Source organism: Anarrhichthys ocellatus, unplaced genomic scaffold, assembly GCF_004355925.1.
Source record: "Anarrhichthys ocellatus isolate YVR2014 unplaced genomic scaffold, GSC_Weel_1.0 scaffold7, whole genome shotgun sequence".
NCBI classification, from domain to species: Eukaryota; Metazoa; Chordata; class Actinopteri; order Perciformes; family Anarhichadidae; genus Anarrhichthys; species Anarrhichthys ocellatus.
In genome coordinates this window covers 5,932,797-5,958,239 of record NW_022280037.1, presented here as the reverse complement: position 1 = coordinate 5,958,239, position 25,443 = coordinate 5,932,797, and the positions used below count along the sequence as shown (strand labels likewise).

The 25,443-nt window shown below is 39.2% G+C and overlaps 1 protein-coding gene across 1 annotated transcript; it reads right to left on the bottom strand.

Moving 5' to 3' along the window:
• Positions 1 to 298: 298 nt before the first annotated feature.
• On the bottom strand, positions 299 to 21,266 carry htr1d (5-hydroxytryptamine (serotonin) receptor 1D, G protein-coupled). The gene is made up of 2 exons (XM_031847821.1): positions 20,680 to 21,266; positions 299 to 2,870 (listed from the first exon to the last, which is right to left on the bottom strand). Exon 2 carries the CDS (start codon positions 2,287 to 2,289, stop codon positions 1,135 to 1,137), a length of 1,155 nt encoding a protein of 384 aa, XP_031703681.1. The 5' UTR covers positions 2,290 to 2,870; positions 20,680 to 21,266; the 3' UTR covers positions 299 to 1,134.
• Positions 21,267 to 25,443: the final 4,177 nt, after the last annotated feature.

Below are 25,443 nucleotides of genomic sequence, written 5' to 3'. Positions count from 1 at the left end.
TCAGTTGTTCATCAAATCTTACGTTTCTTTATCAAATTATTATTATTATTATCTTTAAACTTTGAGTTCCATCTCTCATAGACATTTTTTTTGCATCCCGTAAGCCCCCAAAAAATAGCAGCTTTACGTAGACAGTAATAAAAACACTGACATTAGCCAGGTCCTTCTTTGTCATTGTCATTTTTAACACCAGTGAATCAGCTTCCCTTCCAATGACCTTCTTTCACATAACTGAAAAACAAGCATTTACAAAACAAACACGTTAAATCACTCAATATGTGTCTCAAATTGCCCTCCGTAGCCGTGACTCTTATCATTCTCTCCTACCTTGTCCCTTTCGCTCGAGCGTATCATTTCATAACGTTTTTGAAAGGGTGTATTTGTTGCTATGGTGTTGGCTGTTACTTAAAATTCAGAGGCAGAGTGAATATGCCGTTTCCATTTCTGTCTCTGCAACGACGAAACGAGCCTCGCTAGAGAAGAGCATGTATGAATGTCAAACACTTGACAATCCTGCCTTCCTCAAACACGCATATATTACGGTAAAGTAACTGTACTTTACACATACACACACACACACACACACAAATACAAACGTATAGCACACCACTTTCAAATATAATTGCATATATTGCGACACATACTGAATCTCAATAGTTTTGCAGTCTTTCTAAGTATTTTGCTGTACCACAGACACATTATATGGAAGCAGCAGCATACAGAATGACACAAAGATTAAGACGACATGTATTTCATGGCTTTTCATTTGCGCTGGATTAAATCCAGTCTCTCTTAGTTTGCTCTTTCCATACTGTTACATCTGCTTTTGTGTCCCTGTGACATGAAATAGACCTCAAATCTTCTTTCTATGTATTTTTAAGATGAGTTACACAATTCTTCGGGCTCAAGATTTTCTCTTTTTTAGCATGCATGCATAAATCTAAGGATATGCTATCTAAAGAGCTATGGCACAGAGCTGTTTGATATAAAAACAAAAATAGATCACAATTAGCATGTGTTCACAAGATGGGACATTTAAGTGTCAGTACTTCCGTTATCATTATCATCTAGTCCGCATGTAGTTTGCTCTTTTTCGCTTGCTGTTTTCCAAGAGAGTTTTAATAAGTTTTTTTTTCAGATGAACCGTCTGAATTTGATGAGTTTTTGGAAAGCCAGTTTGAACTCATCGTTGAATACGGTGTAGATAACAGGATTGATGAGGGAGTTCAGGTATCCCAGCCAGGTAAATATATCAAAAAGCACAGGATCAAACCAGCACTCTTTACATATGGCCATGACGAGCGTGCCCACAAAGAACGGGAGCCAACAGACGATGAAAGCGCCCAGGATGATGCCCAGTGTCTTGGTCGCTTTCCTCTCCCGAGCCGCACACAGACGTTTCCTCTCCAACACGCTGTCTGCCAGCTTCACTTTCACACTATTCATGAACAGAGGCGATCCTGCCCCTCCTCCTCCCCCACCTCCCGCATTGAGAGAGTGTAGGTGTGCTTCCTGGTTGGAGGCAGAATTAAGAGAACAGAGAGAGGAGGCCGCAGATGTCTGAATGAGCTGCGCTGTGGTGAAACGTTTCCCCGAGCACGATGGCGTCTTAAAGATGCGGGAGCGGGCGGCAACATAGATCCGTCCGTAGAGGATGATGAGAAGCACTGTGGGGACGTAGAAGGCGCCAAAGGTGGAGTATAGGGTGTAGGAGATCTGATCTGTATTCACCATGCACTCTGTCAGCTCCTCGTGGGCTTTGGCCTGCCGCCAGAAAAGTGGAGGCATGGAAATCGATATGGAGATCACCCACACCACCCCAACCATGATCGCCGCCCGGCGCATGGTGCGGCGTTTTGTGTACCCCAGCGCATCTGTGATGGCCCAGTAGCGGTCCAATGCGATCACACACAGGTGCAAGATAGAGGCCGTGCAGAAGGTGATGTCAGACGACAGCCAGATGTCACAAACAATCTGCCCCAGCGACCAGGTCTTGCTGACAGTGTAGACGATGCTGATCGGCATGACTAAAATAGACACCAGCAGGTCGGTGACGGCGAGGGAGCCGATCAGGAAGTTGGCCGGTGTGTGGAGCTTCCTGGTTAGAAAGATGGTGGCGATGACGAAGGCGTTTGAGAGCACGGTAGCCAGGGTGACGACAGCTAGTAGTGCAGACAGGGAGATCTGGAAGCCGAGTAGCGTGGCCTCGCTCCAGGGTGGAGGTGTAGTGTAGGGTGTCTCTGTGTAGTTGCTGGTAAAGTAGTCCAGAGAACTATTATCAAGCTCCATGTCGCCTCTGCTCCTTTTAAACCTTTCTCCCGGGTTTAAACCAGCCTCACCACGTCAGTTCAGGCATGGCACTGAACAGGCTGTACAGTGGCGTAGCACTGTTGGTTTTGTCAGTAGCAAATGCAGAAGCGTGTTTCATATTTACACCTTAATTTCATATCAACCTTCAGCAAACATCCAATTCCATCCACAGCTAATGTTCCTGTAATTGAAGCCGGCTAATTTGTCCATTTCGCCTCTCTAATATTGATTTCTCTTACTGGTGTAGCTGCAAGAGAGACGAATCCTAATTGGTATTCAGACAGGCACTCTTTTTCTCTCTTCCCAGTGCTCTTATCTCATCTCCAACCAGCAGCCAGCTAGCAACAGCACCTTCTGACTAAACTTTCTATTAAATACTTTAATGGGCTCCTCCTTTTCAGTGAAGCTAAGCGGGGAGCAGCGTGTAGGAAGATGTGACAACAGATATACAAGGTTCGCTCTGTTCTTTTTCAGGTTCCCGGTGTAAGAAATGCCAGTTGTAGCGTCCATACAACATAGCAAAAGTTTTGTCATGAAGCATCCTCTGCAGCATGTTCAACCTAGGGGAGACAAAGGAAAGTGAGAAATATGAAAGAAGATTAGTTATATTCAACTTTAGCATCATCCCCTCCCTCATACTGAACACATGAATACACAAACAAACCTCCCACATGAGAAAGCCCACACACAAGGGGCAATAAACTCAACCTCTAAATGGAACATTATGACTTGATACACGGACTTAACACCCACATCTCCAGCAGTTGTGTTGATTTATTACATTTGTTGTAAGACTGAAATCTCCAGGTTAGGTAAATATAAAACATTTCACCAAAAGTTAACCAGTCAAGTCATAACCAGTTTGCTTTGCTATTAATACTAGACTAATCACGACAGCTGGGCTTTACAAAGGTCTCAAATGTACATCAATTCTAAACATTAAAGCAAATAATACTAATAATATAATTTCAAATCATGGTGTAAATTAGTATTTTCTGACATAGCAACTGCTTTTCCTAATGTAATAGTTCACAGTACAATTATGGGGCGTTCTGGTTGCCTAGTGGTTTTGGATTGACTGCAAATATATAAAATATTGTGCATATTATAATATAAATATTTAAAAAGAGACAACAGACAAAATTATTTAATTAAATTTTAATTAGATAATTTCATAAAATACATTTTTGTCTAAAGCTCACACAAAGCTCATTCGACGTTTTTCTCTCATGTAGATGAACACAGATAGACGTTTTGACTCCTGACATGTAAACTCAGCTTGCTTCACATTTGCTGTTATTGGTGCTCAGAAACACAAAGAGACACTGACTATGTTGCCTCCAGGTAACAGAAGATGATCACAGGTTGGGGAGCTGACTCCCTTTGAAGTACGATGAAAGAGATACAGTAAGAACTGAACTGTGGAAATGTGTCCCAGTGGGGATGAGGACTGTTAATCACCACATAAGGCAGTGGTTCTCAAACTGTGGGGCGCGCCCCTCTAGTGGGGCGCGGAGGTATTGCAGGTGGGGCGCAGGGGGAAATGCAGAATTTTTTTTTTTCAAGAACTTTATTCATACCAGAAAACTTGTCGGTTTTCGGCGAAATTCGCCGTTTTGAATCAAAATATATCATCCACGTGAATCGTGTAGATCCATAGAGGTTTTTTTTGGGGGGGGGTCAACTGGCCAGCCAGCGTTTCTCAGATTGGAGTGAGACGAGGAGAAAAGGTGATGTCGTGATCTTCACAACAAAACATCTCTGATGTGTCGAGTCTTGGCCAATCAGCGTTAAGATGTCTACAGCGTTTTCCCCTCCGTTACAGTTTAAGTTACGTTATGTCCCGTTACCGTTCAGACTTGCTGGGTTAAGTTAACGTCCACTGCATGCGGAACTTCGTGGACTGTTAACGTTCGTCATTATCACGATTTAGGAGGAAAAAACGTAACGTGATGAAACATGCAGCCCCCCCCGTGTTCCGGTTCAGTTCACGCGGTCACTCATTAACGTTAAACCGGAACACCGGCGCATCAGGTTGCAGGTTGTTTGTTTTAACTCAAAGTAGAATGAGATGATTTCGCGGTGATAATAACTTGAAACATGAGGCCGAGATACTGATGAGATGATGAGGTCAAAGAGCTTCAGGGAGAGGAGGCTGTTTGTGTAGCGCAGCTTGACGCAGGGCTGAGCTGTGAAGGAGCTGGGCCTGGATAAAGGTGGAGGTCTAAACAGACGTGAGTACAGCTTCCTGCTGTCACAGTATTTTAAATACATTGATAAGGCAGGGTATGCTAAATGCAGCCTCTGCTCCAAGGAGATAAAGTACTCACATGGCCTCTCATCACACTGCCAGACACTGTTCACTGTGATGACCGCAGCCAGTGTACTAACAGTCCAAACAGTCCCACATGCAGCTATTATTATTATCACAGCTATTATTTTACTTTTAGAATGCTACATTTTAAAGCTCATATTTAAAATAAAATGCTCCTGGTATGTGTGAGTTATATGGGTCACACATATCTGCACTCATTTTATTTAGTTTTGCACAGGTTGCACGTTATTGTTGTTTTGAAAAGATATGCAGTGTAAAACTCAGTAAAGCTCTTTATTGCCAAATATTTGAACTTGTTTGTTTAGTTTTTCACAGGTTGCAGTTTATTGTTATTATCTTAGAAAGATATTCAGTGCAAAACAGGTTAATTGCAGCCACAATAAGCTATTTTCTGCCAAATATTAGTTATTTTTTGCACAGATTGAACTTTATTTGCATTGTTCTAACAAAGTGATTGCACATTGTATTTGTTTTTGTCTGATGGAGCAATCTGGTTTACTTGAAAATGATTGCAATTTTCTTTTTTCTATTATTTGAAAAAGCACAGATGGAGGAGTCACAAAATGTTGTTATTTCAATAAAAGTTCAACATGGACCATTTTGTTCCAATTTTTGGGGTGGTGGGGCATGAACATTTTTCTTCCTCCAAAGTGGGGCATGACAGAAAAAGTTTGAGAACCACTGACATAAGGCAATTCCTCCCTCCAGCTTTCCATCTATACGTTGCTTTAATTTATTATTTAAGAGCGGCAGCATGGATACAGATCACTTAAAATTCAGAGGAAATAGTAAAAAAATACATAGTGGCAATATCTTAATTAACCCACTGAGTAAATACTGCCGAGACTTTACCAAAATATAAACCTTAGTGAATTTTGTGACGAATGGTGAATGCTTTACTAAACTGATTTTGTACAACTAAAAAAGGATTGGGTTGGCGAGAAAAATATACACAATTATATTGGAAAAACATTTGTATGGCTGTTAATTATTTTCTCATGACTATTTTGTATTTCACACATCAACAAGCTATGAAGTGCAGGTATTTGTCACAGTAATTACAAGTGTTTGCTATTTCACGGTCCACGCAACATTCTGCCGGCACATTAAGAGTGTCAACACTGATTTCTGTTCCTGTTCCTGATACAACTCTGCAAATCACCTCCATTAACAAAGTGTTGATTGGCAGCTGGGCTCTAGAGTGGGATTACTGTGCCTCGGCTGTGACAATAAATATGCTTATTAAATAGTGGATGAGAACAGCCTCCGTTTAGCACATTCATTGACAGACTCTCGGGTGGGCAAGGACATTTTTACAAAACAAACTTAGTTAGGAGGCTTTTGTTTTTAATGTGCAATGTTTGCTTCTAATGACGATGATTCTTGAGGGTCATTAAAGGAAAATAAATGCTCCCTTTATGGGTCACACATGAAAATAACTTCCATTTACTGGGTTAAATGATTTGAAATAAATATGCTTAGTGCAGAAACGAATGCGTGTGATCCCAGTATACTAGATATATATCATGGGATATGGCTTGGTTTTAAATTTCCAAAGTTAACAAGACTAAGAGTCTTCAGCCATTCTAGCAGCTCTTTAAAGCTCTTCTTTGACACAGTGGTGATTTGAGCTGATAGAAAACCAACAGATGTATATACTGGATATATAACAGTATATCCAGTAAACATGCATATGTTTTGACTCTGCTTTGTCCAGCACCATGACATTCAAATGGCCGCGAGGTTGGTCGACTGGCTGCCCTCCATCAAAGACCCGTACATACTGTTTAACAGCTAAGAAAAGGGCACAGAGTGCTGATGGTACCCACCCAGAGAAACACGTGCTCAACATCGACAATGAGTGATGGTCTAACTGCTGATCTGCAGTTCAGCTTTTATGAATTTTAAAACAATCATAGCTCTTAATCGTTAGAGTGTACTGGTTGTACTGTCGTACAGCGTCCGTGAGTATCCACTGCTGTATCCTAAACCATGTGCATCAGTCCTGCACTGCTCTGTAAACACGTCCAATAACCAGGTCAAATGCCTTGTTCTTCTCATGCACAACAATTTAAACGCAAAGGATGTTGTTATCGAGGATCAAGTCCCTTCAAGCTATGTACGTTGAAAGAGCAGTTAACTTATGTTTACAGTTTGTTATTTGCATTGCATATGGTTATTATTGGTAACCTATTATAATTAGGCTGAGGTTCCCAAAAACAAATAAGTGCCTGAACAATACCACTCATTTACCACTCTGTTTTTATCCCCGAGCCATTTCCTTTGTAGCCCATTGACAAATGCCGTCCACATATCTCAGTCCACCATTGAAATAAAACTATATGTAACCTAATCCATAGTGAGAGTGTGGTGGGTACCTGCAAGACAAGACTAATGGCACGAAGGCAATAACATATGCTAAATTGAGAGTATACAGTATATTAGTTGTTTTTCTTCTCCATGACACCTCCATCTCTCTTTAATTTACCTTTTTTTATACAAAGATGTCAAGGGCTGTAAACTAATCACATTAATCCAGTAAATGACATAGCAAAGGTGTCTGTTTGATTTTGGTCTTAAAGACATGAATCTTTTGTGCTATTTTTTTCCTGAGAACCAGATCGAAGTTAAAGTACCACAGCTCCAATTTAGTGTGCAAGGCGGGGGTGCTTGCAAGAAAAACATTTAAAAATCAATAGTCAACAGCAAAGCAGTACAGGCCACGATGTCCTGACCTTAAGCCCCTAGTATTTATACATTTGAAGCCAAAAGGGAGATGACCCTGGTGACATCACAATGGAAGCCTCTACGTTATTTCCTCAGATTTTAAAATACATTATACAACTGTTTTCACAGGCTGTATTGTACACCCATAGCCTGTTTATAATAAGTGGACATAGATGCCGGGACAACATCCATTGGTTTGTGGACTGCAGTTTTGAAGCCTCTGAAAACACTCCGTGAAAGGTTTAAAGTTGTAAAACGAAAACACGGACAATTCCTAGCCGTGACAACACCGTGGTAGTATAGATAGCCCCGCCCTAAAGCTTTATCGTCAATTTTTACTAAATCAGAGCATAATTTACTAAATGAACATCATACTGTATTGAAGACTAGAAACTAGCAATTGAGACCATGAACTCATCTTCACAATGTTATACTGAGGTAATAAATCAAGTGAGAAGTAGAGTCATACTTCTATACAATCAGACCTATTATTGCAACCAGTGGAGTCATTCCCTGGTGGCCATTAGAACAAATCCAAGTTTAAGGCACTACCACATTTACTTCACTTCTTAGAATTGGAGGTTGCCCAGTGAGTACTCCTCGTGATAAGTAAACTGAACTTCATGTGTAAAATCCGTGGAGTGCCCCTTTAAAACTTGTTATATCGTGTTTTGTGGAGATTCCAAGAGAAGAAAACTTCAAGTGCAGATATGTTAGAGATGTAACTACTGATGGGTGACGCATTACACAGCATGGCAACCTTACAGTGTCACTTCACTGCATCAGTGGAGAAGAGGTTGGAGTGTTTGGCAATAATGTTCAGTCATATGTTGTCGCACCACACAGTGAGCTAAGTAAGAAGATTGTCGTGGACATCATCGACTTATTCATTAAGTTGTCTCTACAGTAGCATGTTTGATAGATGGCTGAATAGCTTATCTGTTTACACATCCAACAAGTCAAGGCTAAGGCTTATCTCCTAAGGGCCTGGTTTACAGCACAATGAGGTAATGAGGTTCATAATGAATGGATGAGAGGAAAAAGATTTTCAATCAAGAACAGGCCTCGCCTAAATTGGTCTGACTGTTTGTGTGAAATATATGTTCTACATCTGGCTTTAAAATTGAAGATCTAATACAAGGAGGCATCGCTCAGCCCAATGGGGTGAGATTTAACATCACTCAAGAAAAAATAAAAAAGTGGTTATAATGAAGTAAGATCACAATAATAACAAGCACAGAAAACGTTTAACTTGTTGATGTAGGTCTGACGAAGGACAGAAGTGGGTCTCATTGCATCACACATCCATTCACTACAAATCCAATTCAATCCTTTCAGGCTTGGGCCGAATCCAAGCAGATGCTTCAGCGTGTGTGGCAGCCTGTTTGTTGGTCTGGGAGAAACAGTGGTACCCTCTGAACCCAGCAGGCCTGCAAACACCGCATGGCCCCACTGGAGATAGGCTAATTGAGTTAGCTCAGAGGAGGTAGAGCTACCTCCTCTGTCAGCTAATGTCTGGTGTTTACTCAAGCTTGTACTAAACGGTAGGTGAGCAAGGATGTGCTCTGTGTGCATGTGTATGTGTGTGTGTGGGTCGTGGGGGGAGGAAGTTTACATAGATAGGGAGGTTGGGGATTGATGATGGAAGGAGTCATGGGAGCAGACTATTGGAGCTCTACAATGAATCATGTTTTAAACCATTTTTCTTTTGTCAGATCAGCTTCCAACCGAAAAATGATGTTCGTCATTCTTTGTAACCTTTTGGTGAAAACATTTTTTTTTAAGGTTTTGGAGCAGCGTCTTGAGCTACAGAGACATTTTAAACTAGTAAATTTAATACACATGCAGGATTTTTAAATTAGGATTAAGGATCATTTGTGCTCTGAACATGCCCTTACATGATCATTATTTGATTGATGCTATTTGCGGTTTGTTGTGTTTTTATCTGGTTGCCATATTGACCAGCATCCCTTGCAAAAGAGATTTAAAAGCTCAATGGGATTATCCTGACAAATAAAGGTCAAATACATTTTTATTTTTTTTTTATTCTGTCATTGGTGTCATTGCTTTGAAATTTTTTTAAGCCTCTCAGGCTACTCACAGGTGGCCTATAATTTTGAGCTGCGGTTGAATAGTCTTTTTGGCTCAGGAAGGTTCCTTACAAAGGGGCAGCCATGATAAGAGCTGATTGAATTCTCTAAATGTTAAGGAAAGCTTCCTTGCGTATCTCCTTCACCATAGGGAACATGGCATCCTTCATGAAAGGAAAGGAGATGATTCTGTTCCATAATTCCTTATGGCACAACCCTTAAAGCCACACACCATCTACATTCACTGTCTAATTATACGCTGTGGGTTGATTGAAAACATCCATCTGTTGTTTAAATTAGCAAAAGTAATACATATTTGCAATGCCGTTTGCTCAGAACAATGCAGGTACTGAATTATGGAGCTGAGCTGCATCATCTGTGGGAAAATAAAATGATAAAATATAGATTAGTAGGAATATTTGAGCAGTCAACATGACTTCAGAAGTGATATATATCAAAGTGCAGCCTAAAGGTTAAAGTGCATACAATCAAAACATAAAATCAAATTAAAAAAACATCAGCCATTCCAGTATGCTATGCAGAATAACAGAAACACATTTCATCAATGGCTAGCATGCATGAATTGCAACATGCTGGCATGTCGCGCTGCAATTCAGGAAGCAGCAAATGTAATCTTATTATTTCTGGAGGGCTCAATGGCTTATCTTGTCTCCGTTGTTTGCAGCTGCCTGGGAGCGTAGAGAGTAGGTGTTTTGTTAAAGCTGCGGGGGCTGCACATGTCCATAAACTTCCACATGTACAATTCCACATGCATGCAGCATCTGCACCACCCTCCAGCAATCTCATTTCACACACACACACACACACACACACATAAACGTATGCATAGACAAACATAAAATACCACACAATTAATCCTTAGGAAACTCGCTCTGGAGGACACTAAAGGAGCTTCACAGGTTCATGTTGATTTATGGTGACTGATTCCTGTGCCGGCAAATACATTTGCAGAGAGGGTGTGAAGTATTTCAAGTTACCCAGCGACACAGTCACACCTCTGCGTACACACCTCAGGACTCATTATAGAGGCTGGGCAGGATAATCCCAGATCTTCTGTAAACCGATAGAACGGGAACAGACTGTTGAAAACAGGACAATTTAGCCTCTTTTTTTTGTTAATGAAAGCCCCCCCCCCATTAATTAACAGGTTTCACAGCAGCATGTTAAAACTGTTTCAAAAGCACATTCCACATCTTTTCTGCCTAGAATAAACTTTATCGACACATCAACGCCTCCTACTGCACGGGCAACCTTCCCACCAGTGTTTTTTTTATATTATCATCACTCCACAGTAATACACTCCTCACTGTGTGTTCTTGACCTAGAAAGTGGAACAGTCCGGTGCAAATCTAGGACACCTGAGAGGCCCTTCTTTAAGAGTGGGCCTGGGATGAGCTGATGCTGAGTTTATGTCACAGCCGGCAGTATGTGTGCGCGCGTGAGTGCGTGTGTGTGTGTGTGTGTGTGTGTGTGTGTGTGTGTGTGTGTGTGTGTGTGTGCATGTGTGTGTGTTAGGAGGAGAGAGAGAAACAGACAGGACAAATGAGGATCTGGTTTAAATCTGGGGAGATGATAAAAGAGCTTGTGATGAGAACATTGTTAGTGCTGAGTATGGTTTAACAAAACAAAAGATACAGTAGTCAACATTTAAACGTGTGTTCAACACTGCTAGAACGCCGACAAAACACACGTATTACTGGACTTATTGTCTCTTAATTACCCACACGATTCTTTTATTCACTCAAAGCAAAGGCCTGGCGAGTCAGTTCTCAAGAACCGGGGCCCAGGAGCTACCGGTTTTCGGGGCTAACTCTGTCAGCCTCTGCCTAAGTAAGCGTAAGTATATTCTGCCCGAAGCCACGATACTTGGACCTAGATGAAATGCCTTTCAAATACTCTCCCAAATATGTGTCCTCAGTTCACAGAACAATACAAACCCTTTTAAACAGTTAGCACACTAGCCCAGTAACACGATGAATCAAACCCTCTTAAAGACAGATCAACTCACGCATCACCAGTTCGCTGGTAATACCAACCATTTTTCTTAATCCCAATGTGGTAATTAGCTCCCCATATTAATCCTGTTTACATGGGGTAATTAAGTTGAAATCAGGGACATTTGACCCAAAATACATCACTTCAAAGGGAATCACTTCAAGTCGTTAGTCGCAACCACAGACATGTCATAACTAAAATCATAATGATTTAGCCACCACTTTTGGGGAAATCTTTTGAGAGTTGCTGATATTTTAATAGGAAGACACATACTTTTCTTTTAATACCATCAAACTGCCAAATACTTCAGATGAAAATTAGTTGGCATGACTAAATCTGGCACATTTAAATGATCATGTTAATTAATGTGCATTTTCCTTTCTTAAAAAAAATAAACAGACATAAACAGAGCAAAGACCTGCAAGAACAGCTTTCAGAGAGGCTGAGCAAATGGTCTGAATTTAAAATGATATTTGGTCGCATATCAATTTTTTAAATGAGTATCTATGTGAACTAATCACATTAAGTCATAGTGACTTGATCACTTCATGATACATCCTGCATTAAATCAGCATGAGTCATGCGTTAGTTAAGGCCATTATCTGGCCCCTTATTATAAAGTGTTACCGACTCAAATGTAAAATTGTTGTTTTGTGAATATCACTGCTGAGCCACAGAATTACACATATTCACACTGAATTGCATTAAACATAAAAGGTCCACTCCAGCAGTCTCTGTCTGTTTCCTTATTTGTCCATGTTTTTTTTCAAACTATTTAGTAGTTTGTCCCAAAGCCTAAATATGGTTTGAAGGACAATACTTGGAGTTACCATGCCTAATGCCACACATGGATCATGGGAATAATGAGGGGAATATCGTTTGAACAACTATATCAAAATAACTACATTTGATGAGTGTAAGTGAAGAAGCTCTGCAGTTGGAATTCATATTTATGATTATCTTCTATGTTTGAGTGTGTATGAGTTATGAAAGTGAAGTGGTAGCGGTACAACAGAGATTGAGAAACAATGATCCATCCAGGAGGCAACAGCAGATGTTTGACTAGAGCGTTGAAGAGCACAACATTAAAGCCTAATAGAGGTTTAGTTTTCCCAGAATGACAGAAAGTGATGATACAAAGATGAAAAACCAAGGCATGGTTACTAAAAGTAACAAGGTATAAACTGTCTTACAAAAAGAGCAACACATGAAGACAGGGAGTAAAGTTTAAGGAAGAGATAAATACTGAAGTGGGAAAATAAGCAACAACCTGAGTTAAATATAAAAGCCTACACAGGTATGTTGTAAACTAGTTTGACTAATGGCCGTGGGGATCAATTACTAATGTACTGTTTAATTATAAAGAAAATTATAATTATAGAGTATAGATGACAGCATGATTATAATGTGAGACACAAGAAACCAACCAATATAAAGTGAAATAAAAAAGATGTCAGCACTTTAGTTCAACACAGCGCCTCTTTACAAGATGGGGACACAAGATGTTGTAACAGGAGGAGTAGATATTGTACTTAAGTGGTGCAAATTACAGTCAAGTTTGCAGGTAATCACATTCCCCAAAACCAGCAGACACACGCGCACAAGAGTGTCTCCTGGGTGAAAGTCCTGTTTTTTTTTTTTACCCAAGCTCCTCCCTACATGGACTGTTGTGGACTATGATTTGAACATATTTGTGATACAAAAAAAAAAAAAAGGAATCCGTCAGAAAATACCTTTTCCTCGAAACATGATCAACAATGAAGTTTCGGTATTTGGGAATGTAAGTTTTAAGACACCAGGCTGAAAGATACTACAAACCAAAGAGAGATGTTTTCAGGGATTTTGTTCATAGTCTCCAGATATAAAAGAAAATATTACTCCACTGATCCTTCGAAGTCAGACTTGGTAAGAGGCAGGCCTTTTACAGTAGTGTCATTAACATGGCGGTGCAAGAAAAAAATCATGCTTCACAAGGCCGAGGGTTAACATGAACACCGAAATTGGACCATGATTTGATCCCTGCAGCGCTGTGCTGTTGTGAGGAAAATGAGCTGCAGCGGTGAGAGATTGTTCTGTAGCAACAGCAGCAGATGATCCAGTTTCGAGTGCTCTCAGCAGAGACGTTCACATGTGGGTTGATTTGATCTTGTGCAGCTCGTGCACAATCTTATCAACCCACTGTATGGTTTGTGCCAAGGACACACACTTCTGCTTTTTGTGCACCAAACATGATGGTTATAGCTCCAGGCATTAAATTAAATTGGAGTATTGTTAAAGGATTAACATTGAACAGTAAGCCAGCTTTTACTGACATCAGAAGGTAATTAGGTACTTTTACATATATATGCAAAGCTCTCAAGCGAGAATTTAATTACTTAGAAATGTTAGAAAGCAAAATCAGCGCTCAAGTACACTTGTTAGGATTTTTGATTGTCATGATTATTACAGTTATAGATACAGAGATACATTATTGCGTGCAGGTTGCTGTAACTGAAACGCCTTTATGCGCTGTAACCACACTGAAACTGCACTATCTATTGTTTTTCTTCATTGTGATTTCCAGTGTTTTTCTCTCTCTGAAATTATTTTGTGTTTGAAATGTGCAATACAAATAAGCTTCTTTCTGATGTGAAAATAGGTTGAGTTTAATTAAAAACTACAGTCCTTTTCTGGGAAAGGAGTTAATGGTTTAGTTGATTTAAATTTAAAAAATGAAAGATATTGCTGTTCTAATACTGGATTAATGAGAGTTTTGCTGTACGTTAACCAGTTTTGAATATTTTCTGCAAATGGGCAGTAAGGGTTAAGGGCTAGTTGGAAAGTGTTGCACAGACAGCTGTAACTTTCTCTGAGATGGCGTATTGATTGTATTGTCAATTAAGCAGGACGGATCCATATTGAATCGCAGATCCCCAGAGCAATTGTGTGGAAGCCAATTTGTAAGTAAAGAGAAGAGAAACTGACATCTTGACTCTGACTTTGATCAGGTTTCTGACAGAAGGAAGGGGCATGTCAATTGACACAAGGAACTACTTTAAAAAATGACGGAGGGGCGCTTTAAACTTTGTTTTCAGAGGATTGACTGAAATATAACTCTAGACTTTGAAACCTCGGTCTTATATGTTAATGTGTTTAACAAAAGACCCGATGCAGAGTCCTACCGAATTTCAAAAATCCTGCTGTGATTATAAACTCCCGTCATATTGGCTGAGCTCAATATTGCATATCAAATGCAATATTTCAACCTGACTTAAAACACAGGTGCACACATTCAAACAACTAAATTCATTGCAGCCTAATTACAGCTTCATTGTGTTTTGTTCCAAAGTTTTAACGTTGTACCTTCTTCACAACTATCAACATATTTTTAGTGCACACAGGACCATAGTTTGTGTGCTAATGACTTCATCATTCGCGCCCCTGAAATTGCCATATACGGTTCTCTTCCGCTTTGTGTGTGGGCAAGTTTCTCTCATAAAAATGTCACCAAAGATTAAAAAGAAGAATTTCATGTGATTTGTGAATCAGCAAACTGAAACAGAACAAATTCAGTGGTCAGTCACATGTAAACAACTCTGCAGCTGTCATTGACGTGTCATCAGAGCAGAGCTGTGTACTGTGACACAAATAAAAAGGCAATGATTTAACATGATTAGTCCATGACTAATAAGAGCGGCGGTCACAGGCACAGAGATATTACACGGATGATATTACAGCCTTCAGGAGGTGAACGATGCACTGAGTGTGTGTGAGATGATGATACCGGATACTTAGACGAGAACATTTGGGAATGCCACAAATTCTCTTTAATCGCCACTTCACCAATTTGTTGGTGTGAGTGGTTCTTGCAAGAGGCCCTTTGTCTTAGGTCTTGGTGCATCATTGTTAAATCAAATTCTGCATTTATAAAAAAATTATATTTTACAGCAAAATATAAATACGCATTCTCCCACACAAAAGCAATGATCTCCATGTGGCATCCAAAAGATAATTAGTAGTGGAATGTTTTGAATAATACTAATGCTTTATAGGAAATATTCTCTTAAATTGCTGTAATTACAACATGTGAATCCACAAACTGTATAGTAGATTGTTTCGTCTACAGTACAGATAGTGTATTTTTGTATTTTACTGCCTTGTGGTATTTTCCACTTCTCCCTCTTTCCTCTCTACAGGATTCAGTCAACAAATGACAGGCTGTTGGATAAGGAGACAGAGCTATACCTCCCATAACTGGCTTTAAGCACTGCAGTGGAAACAGGCATCTTTCAACAAGTATAGTCAATCTTGAATCATTGACCACTAATGGCCTGAGTGGCACAGCTGCTACTGCTGCTGCAGTGAGAGTGAGGAGTACATCATTTTCATAATTGCCAAATTGTCATGATCTATAATTACGACTTTCATCTGGAGGGCCCAATCTTAGGATTCAGTGCTAATCATATGGGTAGCCTGACTGTAAATGATTGAGAGAAAACAAGACTGGGAGATAATGTGAGGAAAGGAAATAAAAAGAGTAGGGGAAGGAAATTAATTGAAGAATGCTACAACGAATTAGATCAAATAAGACAAAATCACAAAGGTCCCTCACAGAGGTTAAGATCATCCAGAATAGAAACAAAGCATGATTAACATTTCCCTGAGACAATGCAATAGATTGTCTTCTCGGTGCTGAAACAATGGTGTAGAAAATGATGAAGAAGAGAGAGAGGGACAGTTTATTTTGTGAGTGAAAGACTGCTTTCTCAGACTCCAATCCCATGTGAATAATCCTGCCTGTAAATCCGATGGGATTACCACTGATACTGTGTCAACTCTAATGGATTCCTCTAATTCCAGTGTAAAGAAAAAAACACAGCAGCATAAAGTGTGACAAGAGGATTTGATGACAGAACTGAAGCGTACACAATATAGAGACTGGCTTTGCAAATCTTCCAGTGTACCGTATAGATCCAGCTGAGCCAGCGTCACTTTAAAACACTGTAACTTCCATTTTGAGTATCTTCATATTATGAAACTTGTACTTGTGAAAGTCAAACAAATGACTTTATCAGTGCATGTGGAAGTTAACATTAAAACAAGGTTAACACTGGATGAATAAATAAAAATAATAAAAATAAATATTAGGAGTAGGAGTCATTTTTGAGATGGGAGAGTTCAATCATTCTTCTTACAACTGCACTTTTCTTGCCAAAAATCTCAGAATTTAGTTTCCAAAAGCAAAATTCTAATCTGCTCATTGATCTAAACTTCACCTCGCTGCAGTGCACAATGTGTGATTATCAGCCAACCTCAGCCTGGTGTTCAGCACAGTGGTAACTTTTGGACTGTTGGTCATAAAAAAACAAGCATTTTAAAGAAGCCCGTTTAAGCTTTTAGAAATGACGGTTGAAATTGTTCTAAATTTTCTGACATTTTTTAGAAATAACCTTTATTGATAATGCAAATAATCAGCTCATTAGGAACCCCCATCCAGGTCATGTTCATTTAGATCTTCAGCAGCTCTTCCCCTAATTCACCATCGCCTCCAGCGTTAGATGCATCTTCCTTTATTGCTCGTTGCATTACTTTCCCCTAAAAATGGTGAGATCACTATGGGGTGTAATTACCAAAGAACACATACAGTATATCTGTATCACATGAATTCATATCTGTAAGCAAGACTTTCAATTAGTCTCTATTGATTGAAAGCCCGGCAAGAGTTTGTCAAGCAGAAGCAAGTTATCGGCCAGATGTTTAATGAGGATTCCCATGATTGTCCTTCCTCATGTTATCCAGTATTAAGACACCTTTTCATTCTTCTTTGTGTTCTTTACCGTCTTTGTATCTTTAAGGATCACGTTAGGCCTTGGTGCTGCTGTTTTTATGACTTATAGTTGGATATCTGAGGACGGTGACCGGTTCTCTGGATGCCACTGATGATTGGTGTTATGTGATGATAATTTCCTCCACTTGTTCTTCTAGTACTGTTCAGTTTCAGCTTTTGTTGCCCCTGCTTCCCAACCCCTTTGCATATTTACTTTATCTTACTTTCATCGGAGCGCACGGTCTACAGCTTGCCAAGTGCATCCATTTACCTTGTGTGTTATTGCTGCTACGGCATAATAACGCATTGGTTTTAGTTTTAATAGTTGTGGCAACTGTAAGTAATGCTGCACTGAGTCCTGAGTCCTGAGTGCACTGAGTCCTGCTGTCACATTGTCTGATAGCTTCTCACTGAGTTTTGAGATTTGTCTGATGGTAGTTAACTCTCTTATGTCAGCAGTTGGGCCAATTAATGAGTACGGTGTCAGTGTTCATCTCGTCTTCCTCATTGCACTTCCAGTACCTCCTGGTCCTTATTGTAATATTGACATTTCCTTGGCACGTGATTACAAAGATATGTAGTCAGGCGTCAGGTGTTTTACAGCCGAATCGTAAAGTCTCCTTCACAGTCGCTGCCCCACCATCTGCTCAGCTTCACATGCTGCACAGTTCTGTAAACAGTAGTCTGCAGAACAAACAACGTAGTGATGAACTCAAGTGTTTCACTGTGTTTGCCGTGTTATGTCTCCTGAAAAAAGTGACATTTCGGGACAAGTAACAAATGTTAAGATTGTGGAATGAAGCTGTAACTCATCTGCTTCTTGTTCTAGTTTCAACACAGTCCTGCAAGTGAAATACATCCAGTCACATTAAACTCCCATCATGCATTGCCAGACCCAAGCAAACATACAATAATTAAGTTGAATCATGACATCACATCTAAATTTAAATCTCCAATGAATACTTCCTTTTATTCCATCCATATAGGCAACGTGGATAGCAACATATTTAAAAAAACATGTTCCTCCCATAATCAGAACATTGTAGGTATATGTGAAAGCGCTACACAAGAGGGCTACTATCTTTATGAAAACGTGCACATCTGAGTTGAAATCATAACTCTACCAACCTTACACCAATCCTGTTCATCAGCAAGGGTGGGTAAAAAAATGTATCAATCAAACTAACGAAAATAACAGGCCACACATCTGCCAATGGCTGTGAAAGAGGTAATTTGGCATGAAGATGAGAGGCATTTTAACATTTTCAAAAAGCTCTCTTGCTCACTTATTGCTGTAGTGTGCCAGTGGATAAATCACCACGTGCCAATGGTTGCCTAGCCCTGCTGTAAACCCACAAAATAATGTCAGTGTGTGTTTGTAGGTTTCTGTTCATGTTAGTTTTAAAGTGAGGTTGTGTGTTTTTGTCTCTCAGTGATTTGCTCCCCAGAGGTGTGAATGCCCAATAGTGGGAGTTTTTCCTATAGGAGTAAAAATATTATGACTCCAGGCAAGTGAACGTGACAGAGCAAATCAACGGGGATATGATTTTTAAACTTATATCCTCTTCTTAGAGAGAACTGTTATATTATCATGCCCTGCACTCTTGAAACCATCAGGCATAAATTGCTTCTTCCTACATTAATTATTAAACCCAAACTTTAGACTTTGCTTAATGAGCTCCGAACCAGTCCTCTTTGTGATCTGCCCTCTCATGCCCCAGATGAGAGGAGAAAACTCCTCCATCATCATATAAGAAAATGATGTATTCAACAGTATCGTAATGTTTCAGTATCATACACGTCTCCAATTTTTAATACGGTGTTATTATTAAGTAGGGAGAGGGTATGGCATGATATGAATAGGAGTTGATTTTACATTTTCTGTCTTTAGTCACACCCTGATTGTTAAGGTGCATGTGCAGAGGCATGTGTGTATATGTGTGTGTGTGTGTGTGTGTGTGTGTGTGTGTGTGTGTGTGTGTGTGTGTGTGTGTGAGAGAGAGAGAGGGGAGAGAGGATGGGAGAGAAAACAGTGTCAGTGCGAGAGAGGAAACTGCCTGTGTGAGTGTCCAGACGGACTGGAGGTACATTGTGTGCTCAGAGATACTTTTCATCAGAGCATCGTGATGGTGATTCCCTTTCATTTTGCAGAGCATCTCTCACATCAGTCAGCTACTTAAAGCAAAAAAAATGCAACACTCTCACTCTCTCTGCGAACAGAGCCTCAGATGGGTTCCTGAAAAGCTTGAGAGCACAGAGGACAGGCCTATTTTTTCCAACTTGAAATGGACTTAATGCCTGGGCTGCTCCTCCTCACCAGCAGCCACTAATGGCAAAAGCAGCATCTTCTCATGTTATTCAAATTGAATTCCTTCTTTAAAGTGAAGAAGGTCAGACAGAAGGGTGCAAAAAGAAATGATGAAGATTATTGTCCACAAAGGGCCAATTAGAACATGAATATGTGCATACTCACTTGCATCTCCTTAAGCATACCAAATTGCTACAACACGTTTTTCATTGCCTCCCGCAAAAAGCCCAAAAGGCGTATTACCTATAACCAATATCACCATGTTACTCCTGCCCTATATTTGATTAATGGATTCAGCTGCATGTGCCACAACTGTGCTGGGTTGGAAGAAAACAACTGTAATATAATGTCAGCACCATGGCCAGTCAACCAGGGACTTCTCTCCTAGACCAGCGTAGTATAGAATCATATATGGGAATTCAAGCCTTATGATTAAATTAAATATGCTGTATATAAGCTCCTCATCTGCAAAACCATTAAACAGTTATAACAAAACACTAACTCAACAAAAAGACCCTGTAACATTCATATTATTATTATTTTAGAAATCAGGAAAAGCTAATGAACCAATTTGTAAAGTTACGTTAAGCTGCAATCAATAAAGTAAAATGAGCGTTTTTTAAATATAAAATAACGGTAATATGGTTAAATTATTGTATATATTGGGTTTTTAAAACATAATGTGATTCCTGCATCCTCCAGCTGTTTACTCACCCTGTAAATCACACACACACTGGGGGCTTCATGCAGGTTATGACTTGTTTTTTTCCTCCTGTCTTGCACTTCCTAACACGTTTAAATCCATGAAGCTATTGTTACTTCCCCTTTAGGGACTAGTATATTGAATCTAGTGACCTTCTCATAGCCTATTGTATGACATCATCTTGTGTGTGGGATTTTGTCTTGTTGTTTGATCTCTATAACAGCCTATTTGAACCTGCAATGTTTGCGATAGTTCAGCTCTTGCAAGTAAATTATTAAATTCCACTCCACTGCGCTCTCAGATCCGTGCGTAATGGTAGCGAACACGTACAGATGGTGTTTATTTATTTATAATTTAAAAAAAGAAAAGATCGTAAAAACTTACCATGTTTTTTCCTCATTTGACGAATTTCTCTCCACTCTTCTTTAAGAGATGCGGAGTACAAAAGCGATCCGAGAATCCCAGCAGCGCTGTCCCTCATTTACACACGTCCAGTACAAACAAGCATACAGCCTGGTTACACAGGGAAGCAGCGGGCGGCTTCAGCTTCAGTAGATGTTGCTGCTGAGATTGCTTCACATCTCATCTGAAAGGTAGAGCGTGTCGGTCTGCAGATATACAAACACAGTAAAACAAGTTGTTTCAGGTTTCCAGAAAAACTTGAAGCGACTCAAAATGATGACGTTCAGCTTCAAAAAATGTCTTTTTCCAGAGTTCAAGCGCCAGAATGTGTAGAAGGTGTAGAAAGCGTGTTGCCGGCGGAGCTCCATCTGATGCAGCTCATTGTGAGTTTTCTTCAGCAACAATTAAGCCCCCGCCGGGGATGACATGGGGGCTTCCCGGTGCTGAAGCGATCAGCTCCGCTCCGCAGGAGATCACGCAGTCGTCAACAAGTTGCATTAAAATCTGCGTTTCTGGGAGGTTTTGATGGGACTGGGTGTTCTGTGCGCCCAACACACATCGCCAGTGGATTTAATAGACGGCAACCACAGGCGTGTGTTTGCAAGTAATTCCGTGGGTATCTCTGACAGTCCATTTCTTCTTACTGTATAGGGAAGAGGTTCTCAACATAGGGTGCAGGGATCTCCAGAGGCCCCTGGCAGTTTAAGATGGTCCCACAGCAAAATGCAAAATGATCACCTTAAATGCTGTTGAAGTCACTTGTAAATATGTATGATCATTTCTTAATTTGGGAAACTATTTTGACTAAATCCGTCTGAGATTGAATGAGTTCTGAGATAATCCCAGACTTTCATTTTAGTCCTGTATTTAAAAGGAATACAGCACCCAAAATCAGTCTTTAGGGAATCAAACTCTGACCCCATGGAGACTTAAAGCGTGGTTGTCAAATGTGATCAGCTTGGATTCAAAGCAGGATTTCTTTGAAACTTCTCAAAGCAGGATAATGCCCATACTCAGTATAATTTAGCCTACTGCTTCTGTCTAAATCTGCACCAACAAACCTTCGTTGAGCTCATTGCATGCATTGGTATCATTAAAATTTCATGATTTCTGAACCCTTGTCCACATACATTACACTTTTATGTCGATACAGTCTTGATGGGATTTCCGCTGTTATGCTGAAGCTGCATACATTGGGCTTGCATAGTTTTACAGTGAAAGTGCATGCGTCAGTAACACACATACGCACTGTTGCAATGCAGCATGATTACACATTAGTAGCAGTCTGTCTCAGAGCTCATTTTGATATAAAAATAAAGATTTAAAATAGTATCTTCAGAAGAAGACTAAATCACAAATGGATGTAGATTAAGATAGTCTTTGTGGTATATTTTAAATATTAACTCTATTCAGGCTGTTTGAGCACATGCCACGGATTTAAGCAGAGTGCGGAAAACTGCAACTTTCAGCTGATATTCCTTCCTCTTCTTCTTGCGGTGGGGGCTGTTTATGAGACTGCAGAAAACTGGTTGTTGCCATGCAGCTTGCCACTTATTTCCAAAAGTTGAGGGAAACACCTGCAGCGAGAAACCTTAGACATGTCATTGATGATAAACCCACATCCCAGCCTTTCTTATATTGTCTACACCACACTGCAGGGATTGTACTGAGATTTCAGCAAATGAGCAACAATAGCAGCTGCCATAAGAAAACTATTATGACCCCTGGGGAAGACTTTGACAGATTTTTCTGAAAAACATGGCTGAAATTGTGGATTAAACATCTGAGTTAAGCACTAATAGTACATGTTTCCAACATAGACTGGCAAGAGAAAGACACCAGTTGAAGCTGAAGGAAAATGACAAAAAAAAGTCCCTTAAAGTCTCCTAAATAATGGCATTGCCTTTATTCAGCATTATGTCACCGTTTCTTCTGTTTTCCCTCAATCATTTTTCAAAGAGATGCACAACTCAGTCTGTTATTGACAACACTGTTAAAAATTATTATGTCTGTTAGCAACCACCTTCCTTCAAACAGATATTTTCCATTAACTCTCATACTACTCTGATTCTCGTGGATATCAGTGAATTAATCTCAAGAGAGTTCCCTGAAAAGCTCCACTTTTAAGTAAGAACAAAGTGCCTTAAAATTATTTTACATGCTCCACACTAATTCACATAAAGAACGGTCTCGTTAGTTCATTAAATGCTTTGATTAAACTGCTTTTTCTCTGTCTTCTGTATATTTTATCATTAATTGAATCAATAGCAGCTCCTTGAAATCTAATTAACAGGCTCTTCATGTATAGAAAACGTTAATCAAGAAATGGAGCACATCACTTTCACACATGTAGGCACACACACACACACACACACACACACACACACACACACACACTTTAAGGGCTGTTTTAAGTGGAAATAAAAACTGCTGGACTTAGAATTGAAAGATTTGTCTTTGATCCCATCGTCTCCATCCTCGGGAAATGGAGCACCCACGTGGGAATGAAATACAGTGCAGAGTTGTTTTGGCAGTTTAGCTCTTTGAAATACCTCTCTCTAAATCAAGGGTCAAAAATGTGTCTGTGTTGAGTTTTTCTTTTCAGTGTTGCGATGTTCTGATATTTCACTTAAAGGTTCAACTGATGAATTCTTAAATATTTTTTAGTTTTATTCTTATTATGCAGAAAATTGTGTCGTTTGCAACACTTTGTTGAACTACGATGCAAGAAGAGGCCATTTGAAGTTTTGAACGTTTTTCTCTCCAGTAAACACTGGACAGGTCAACTAGTGAGTACCAAAAGACAAAAAATAAATCACATGTGGTTTGATCCTTTTTTAGACCTGACAGCGACCTCTCCATACAGGTGTGTATGAGACAGAATTATACATTCATTACAAGTCACTTTTGTATTAACCATCAAATTATGTGGCACTTAATTTATGACCAGATAGACTTATAGTAATAATAATAATAATAATAATAATAACAATAATATGTAATAATAGCATTAAGTTAATTCAACCTCAGTGTTAGTACAAAATATGTTTGTAGCACTTTATAATAACTACACACTATGAAGCATTAGTTAAGTATGAGTAAACACTTAATTCATCATTTATAAAGCATTGTTCCTACATTAATAATTCATTAGTATGCAGTTCATAACAACAGTTGTAAATGTTTTATTCTTGATTAATAAGCCGATTAATGATTAATGGCTGAGAGGTTTGTATTTAACAGTATATTGTTTGCATCTTGCAATAAATATTAATATGTTTTTGATCACTTTGTATTGTGTCTATTTGCCTGTTCTGTTCAAAAACTGTGTTTTGTGGCACTGCTGGCCTTTCAATGTCATTTATAAATGCTTTATAAGGCATAAATAGTCCTCACTTTAGATGAGGTCACATAAAACACTTTACTAACGAGTAGTAACTACCTTAATAGATCATGAATTAATCATGAATTGCAGTATTAATATGCATTTATAAAGAATATATTAACATAGTAGCTAACCATTATATATATATATTAATGCATGAATAATGTACATCTAAATAAGCTATTTAGATGTATTTAGTTAACACTTTATAAATGATCTTATTAATCATCTACAACTCCTTAATAATTGGTTTGTAAAATATATAATACTTCATTTACAAATGGGGAATCCATCATTTATAAAGTATGAAAACACAATAATGAAACACATAATAGACCGGCTTATTAATCAAGAATAAAACATTTATAACTGTAAATTTATGAACTGCATACTAATGAATTATTAATGTAGGAACAATGCTTTATAAATGATGAATTAAGTGTTTACTCATACTTAACTAATGCTTCATAGTGTGTAGTTATTATAAAGTGCTACCAATATGTTTGTAAAAGGTACTCACTGGTAAACATGGATGTCATGTCATGTTATTCAATACCATTTTTTCCAGCCACAGGTCACAAACCAGCCTTTTTAGAGTATAGTTACACATTAAACAATACATATTTACATCCCTCTAAGTGAAACTCGGAGGTGCTGCACCACATCTTTCTGAGTATGAGTATTTTATGCCTTTGATATTGAGTTGACTTAAGAGAGATGACAGCAGGAGATGAGGGGAAATAGAGATGCAACATAAAGAGATACAATTCATGGTCAGCTCCTAAAGCCCCTCGGTAACACCCAGCGTTACATCTTTCAACAGGACTGAGTGGGTTGGTCGGTTCTTCTGCTTCAACTTTAGAAAAATGACTGTTTTTATCATTTTAAATTCCAGACCACCACTGATTTTTATCAAAGTGCTCGGACAGTTTAATGAAACTTACTAAAGAACTGAATAATCTTTGTGAGAAAGAAATGAAAGCTTGAAGAATGCAAACAAAACGTTTCCACTCAAATACCATAAACAGTGAAAACACCAGATGACTATAAACAGATGCCAGATGCTATACTGTGCAGTCAGAGTTTATTACTCTCTTTCTCTCAGGGAGCCGTTGCATTAATGGTTACAGTGAGACTCCAATAAATTCGATCACATCCTTATTTGACAGTTATATGACTTAGTGCAAAGTGAAGCAGGATGAGTGTGCACATTATAGTCAGATTTATCAAGAACGAAATAGATTTCTTTATTGCCTCTCCAATTCAAACACTTAAAAGATCAAAATACAGAAAATAAAGGCATTATTGTATTATCTACATATCCATAAGGCAAAAACACATACCTCAAGGCTCAATAGTTT

What these genes read in the sequence shown, in the direction of transcription:
- htr1d (XM_031847821.1), bottom strand. Translation starts at nt 2,289, where the DNA reads ATGGAGCTTGATAATAGTTCTCTGGACTACTTTACCAGCAACTACACA.